The following is a 6,000-nucleotide window of genomic DNA, read 5'->3' as shown; positions in this document are numbered from 1 at the left end:
TTTCTCTTCTATGAGATTCAGAGCACCACATGTAATGAGAGATCAGTCCAGTTCTCAGATTTATTTCTAACAGTTTTTGGTTACGAGCAATCCAGTAACCTAATTGGGAAAGGTCATGGATTTTGTTTGTACCTAAATATCTGTCGAAGTATTGGAAAGCCATATTTGGTGACACTTTTCTTCTTTGCACTGACGTCTTCACCATCAAATACTTTGCATCAGGGGTGGGCAATGTGACAGAATGCCTCATGTCACTCTCAGGAATGTACACACACTTCTGATGTCACAATTATTCAATGTTGTATTTGTTCTCCATATACAGTGGGCATTCATTAAGTAGTGCAACACTTTTCTCCTCCAATTTAGGTTGAAAAAAATCGGAATTTGTTGTAGGACATTGTGGAATATTCCTGCTTCAGCCTCTATAGTTTCATGACGGTTTCAATAGGTGGTTGCACTATATGTAGCCTTCAAAATGGCATCTGTAATGGAGGTGTTTTCCAAGAGCATAGCTGTTATTGAGTTTCTTTTGGTGGAAAACCAGATCATCACAGGTATTCATAGGCACTTGCACAATATCTACAGAGAGCTGGCAGTGAACAAAAGATAGTAGGTTGTTGGGCAAAGTGTCTGTTGTCAATCCAACAATGTCATGCAAACATGTTTGACCTCCTGCATGCCAGCCGGCCACACCAACTGTGACTCCTGCTGCAATGTTGGAACTTGATAACACACTTATTTGAGGTAATGGTGGGTCACAATCAAACACCTCACTGCACAACTGGACATCTCTGTTGGTAGTGCTGACATACACTTCTACCAGTAGCGGTACTCAAACCCGCTGGGATTCTTGCCCCCTGTGCGTGAATAACGGAAAGGTTATTGTTGCAGAAAGACGTCGGCTCTGACGTCGACCAGCAGAGTGGTACCATGTGGGCTACAGCCCCTCTCAATAAGGTAGCTTAAAGCTGTTGCATTGAGCAGAGATTATGTTGAAAAACAGAGTTTTGTAACAAAAAAAGTGGGGAATAATATGGTGTATTATAACCCTGAATAAAACCAACCTGCTTTCAGAAAAAAAAGTGTTGCATTGTTTATTGAATGCTCCTCATATTATTTTCAATAATTGGAACACAGTGGGCCTTAATCATCATTTGAAGAATGATGAAAGAGTTTAAGGCAGTCAGGAAACATATATATGTATTTTAAGGGGAAAAAAATTATACTGAGTCACCAGAAGTAAAGTCCATTTTCTTTGTAGTAGCCTTATCAACTTCCTTATCTTCCTTACAGTGTGGAATTTGTGAAAGCACTTATTTTATCAATATGCACATGTTTATACATACAGAGTGATTATAATTAAAGTTAAACTTTCAAAACACAGTAAAAATAACACCACTAGTCAGAATGATATCAGATTGCAACGGAATATTATCAGAGAAGGGGGACAATGTATGGCAGAAGAAAAAAAATAATTTGAAAATTGATCAATAGATGGTGCTGTTATGTGCTAGAATATGTAAATGAAAACACCTATCATGCGCACGACCCATTGAAGCTGGTATAAACACGCTGGGTACATGGCTTTTCCTCCTTTTGCATCTGTGACGTTCGCCATGACTGTCTCAATGCAGGATTGCGCTCTGCTTGTAAAGCTGTATTATAAGAATGATGACTGCAGAAGTTCTGAATGATGAAGGGTTTTAAAAAAGGTGTTTGTTCATGTGACTGCTGTGAGTCTGGAGAAAATGATTCAGAAATTTAATGCAGGAGGAGATGAGTGGTGGTCTACAAACATGTAGTGCACGGAGAATTGCCGAACATTGGACATACCCATGAGCATGGTGTGTAAAATGCTACGAATCATCCTTCTTTGCTATCCATTCAAAATTACCCATGTGCACGAGTTACTTTCTGTTGATCTGCCAGCAAGAGAGACTGCTTTGGAATTTCTTGCTCACATGAAAGTAGCCAGTGATTGGCCGTGAAAGATTTTATGGACAGACAAAGCCCACTTCCATCTGACAGGCTACATCAATACACAGAATCGTCAAATATGGGCAACAAAAAATCCACGTACAAATCAACCAGTACCACTTCATCCTGAAATGGTCACTGTGTGGTGCAGGCTTACGGCATCATTTATCGTAGGCCCGTAATTTTTCAAAGAGACAGGTGCTTCCGGTCGTGTTGCATGTACAGTCAAATCACATCATTCCAGTTCTCCAACAGCGTGGATGTGATGATGGGGTCATTTTTATGCAAGATGGACACCCTCTGCACATTGCAAATCCATTAAAGCAGCTGCTGAAGTGCCATTTTGGAAATGCTAGAATTATCAGCCGCCTTTTCCCTACAGCCTGGGCGTCCCGATCACCTGATCTTAATCCGTGTGACTTGTGGCTGTGGGGCTACCTGAATGATGATGTGTTCGGTGTTCTGATTGCAAACTCAGCTGTATTGAAGGCATGCATTGCACAACACATTCTGAATGTGACCCTGGAAACACTTCGATCAGTTATGGAAGATGCTGTTTCTCAGTTTCAACTTGTTGCAGAAAACGGTGGACAGCATATTTAACATGTTTTGCGCCAGTCACACAGTAATTAATAATCCGATTTGATTTTGACTGATACTTTTTATGCAATTTTTGGCCTTAGGATAATTAAACCCGATGTGATTGATGCTTCTTATGTAGTTTTTAGCCTCAGGACAATTTAAAACCAGTGTGACTGATGCTTTTTATGAGGGTTTTGGCCTCAGGACAATTAAAAACCGATGTGAGTGATGCTTTTTTATGCAGTGTTCGGCCTCTGGACCATTAAAACTAATTTTTCCCCTCTGATGTGATTTGAACTTACCTTGTTGGATGGGCTTATGTATCTAACAGTATCACACCTGTACACCAAGGCACATTGAGTACTACAGTTTGTTTCACGTCAAATTTACACCTTAGGTGTTACTGTATGATTCATTTGTAATTTGTAGTTGACAGCTATTAAATTATGATGCTTACAACACCATCTATTGCTAAATTTTGTAACGATTTATTTTTCTTCTGCCATACGTTTTCCCTCTTCTCCAATACTATTCCATTGCAATTTGATGTCATTCTGACCAGTGGTGTTATTTCTACAGCAGTTTGAAAGTTTAACTTTAAATATAATCACCCTGTATAATGAAAGAGAAGTGTTCTCACAACAAAATCAATTCTTCGTAGCACACAAGTCCTTTATTTTCTTTTTATCATTTTATTTACCACAGTTAATTAAAGAGGATGTTATATGCTGTTCTTTATTGGTGTCTCTCATAATCCACTCCTAACAAGACCCAGCCACTTCTAAAAAGTCAATTTGGTGTAATTCATACTGTAAAATGTGATGTAGAACTTCATTTTACAGCAGCTGATTGCCCTGTTTTTAAGCTTAGTTGTATCAAATGATCAAACTAATAATTCTAGAACCACCATCTCTTTTTCATTACTGTTTGGAAATGAAATGGAAATGTGCAGTTATTATAGCTCATCACGGTTAATTTCATATCTGAATTAGGTGTGTGTGTGTGTGTGTGTGTGTGTGTGTGTGTGTGTGTGTGTGTTGGGCAGTCATTTGTAAATAACAATCACAATGCTTCATATGTTTATTATTCTTGAAATAGACATTTTTAGTTTTGTGAAAAAGTTCACTGATATACTAGGTACTTCTACAATGCAACATTACAGCTCCATTCACAGAGTAACCATGTCAATGTTTTAAAACCTCAAATCATTCTGGCATCTCATTGTGATTATTGTTCTCCATCATGTATTTCAGTTTCAGATGCATGCTTTATCTTCCATTGACTTTACCTTCATCGAAACAAGTTTTCAATCTTATACTAACACAGGTTGCTGTTAGAGATCTTCACTGTTGAAAATAATCACGGGAAAACAATTCCATGTCATCTTTTTACATGGCATAGATATCGTTACGCACACAAACTACGAATCGTTAACCACATTCAAAGATTCTCTCTGTTACAGCTCTCTTCTTCAGAAGAGGGAGTAAAAACAGTCTCACAGTAGTCAAATGTTTCACCATAACAGTTCAAGGGACTAGAATAATATAATTATATTAAAACTGAAACATGTTTGATTGTGATTATTACGCCATATTGTCAATGGGGAATAAGTGACTGACTAATTATCTTCTTATTTTTGTGTGACAATCACAAAGAACTATTGGAAAACCCAGTTTCCAGTTTCAACTAGCAATGGCCATCATCACTTTGTCTAAATGAAAACTGCAGCAAGAGCTGATTTAAGGTTTCCATTCTTTTGTCAACATAAGTACAAGCTACAGTAGAAAAATTTACTGTTGTCTACTCTAGTTTGACAATGTAAGAGGAACATTATCCTACTGGTTGCAGCAGTGTGTATTTAGACAGAGTAATAATAAACACTTGTTGGTTGAAACCAGAACTACATTTTGAAAAGTTTTGTGATTTGTCACAAGAAAATAAGAGCAGTATATGACGACGATGATTACAATTAATGTATTATATCACTAGCTCAATGTAATACACCGATCAAAGCACCAATCGATGTCACTGCACTAGTACTGAAGGGTTTCCCTCTGACAGCATGTATGTTCAATGTTGTAACAACTGATTTCTTCATTCTTTCTTTTCGTGGCTTATATCTGTGAACAGAAAAGCATTACTGAATTAAAATACCATAAACATCCTGAACATTATAAAACACCTACAAATTAATGTATACTGTGTGTGTGTGTGTGTGTGTGTGTGTGTGTGTGTGTGTGTGTGTGTGTGTGTGTGTGCGCGCGCGCGGAACTGATCAGTGCTCTTATCTCTCACCCTTATTGTAGAACACGATACACACATTAAATTTGTAACACAATCCAAAGTAATCAAAACTGTAAAGCCGAAAATCTAATTTACTCTTATACATTTTCATGTATAGAACTAACATATACCATTGACACAAGATTTAGTTCCAATTTAACTTAAAATTATAATCCTTTTTGTATAATTAGTTCTGAAAACATGTCACTTTGATTACATATGAAAATCTCTAGATATAAAATTGATATTTTTTACCATTTCTGAACTGCAACCTTTTATATCTTGGTACTGCTTTATGTGGTGCATTTGTAAAGCAGCAGTCAGAAACAATTAATTCTGAAATGGTGTAAGTTGTTGGAAGATGTCATTAGAGAAAAGGAGTAGGGAGTTGTTAATGATGTGAGATTATTTAATCTGTGACAAGAAGCTGAAAGAACAAAAGTTTATAGTTTTTGAAAATCCAACACCTATAACTGGTTATTCATAGTTCATATGTTAAAAATAAAAACCTTACCTCCAGTACGCACAGAATCAACCTCAGCAGATTGCTGAGGAACAACAAAGGTGGTATGGAAATTCATAAGCTCAGTAATTATGGTCAATCATCATTCTTATTGCAAAATTCGTTTTAGATTCAACCTTTCCCTAAAGATAAAATTTATAATGTGTGCAATAATAACAAAGATTTCTGATGAAATTTAGTTTACGACGGGAGGTCATAATCTGAGTGCTCTTGTCCCGGGTAAATTAAAAGACCAAGATTTTGATACTGCTCTTAATTTATGTTTTGCAGATTATGAAGGAAAATTATATGTCAATTTCTATGGAAAGCCGAGCCAATGAAATTACAGATGGACTGATAATCCAATGCAACAACCAATAATAATCTCCAGATTGGACTTCAGATATATGGACATGCGAGTACAGTATTTTTGTTACTGTTGTGTGGAAGTGTACGAACAATGATGAGCACTGAATGAAGATCTAAAGCAGAACTGGGTGTATGTGTGAAGTTAACACACTTGGGAAACAGCACCAAAATAATTAAATGAGGAAACAAAGTTTAATTGAATGGAAAGGAGATAGTCAATTATAGAAAATGGGAGATTGCCAATTACAGAAAATGTATTAGTAAGTCTGGAACATTTTTTTGAAAAT

At 36.7% G+C, this 6,000-nt stretch overlaps 1 protein-coding gene across 3 annotated transcripts in view; it reads right to left on the bottom strand.

Moving 5' to 3' along the window:
• Positions 1-3,625: 3,625 nt before the first annotated feature.
• Positions 3,626-6,000, bottom strand: part of LOC126251431 (protein disulfide-isomerase TMX3) — a 186,901-nt gene continuing 184,526 nt past the window's right edge. For all 3 annotated transcript variants that reach the window (XM_049951850.1, XM_049951852.1, XM_049951851.1), the window contains one exon: positions 3,626-4,679. In XM_049951850.1, coding sequence (XP_049807807.1) covers positions 4,654-4,679 — 26 coding nt within the window. In that variant the 3' untranslated portion in view covers positions 3,626-4,653. The remainder of the gene's footprint in view (positions 4,680-6,000) is intronic.

The sequence above is a fragment of the Schistocerca nitens genome, chromosome 4 (genome assembly GCF_023898315.1).
Source record: "Schistocerca nitens isolate TAMUIC-IGC-003100 chromosome 4, iqSchNite1.1, whole genome shotgun sequence".
NCBI lineage: Eukaryota > Metazoa > Arthropoda > Insecta > Orthoptera > Acrididae > Schistocerca > Schistocerca nitens.
This window is presented reverse-complemented; position numbering and strand designations above follow the sequence as displayed.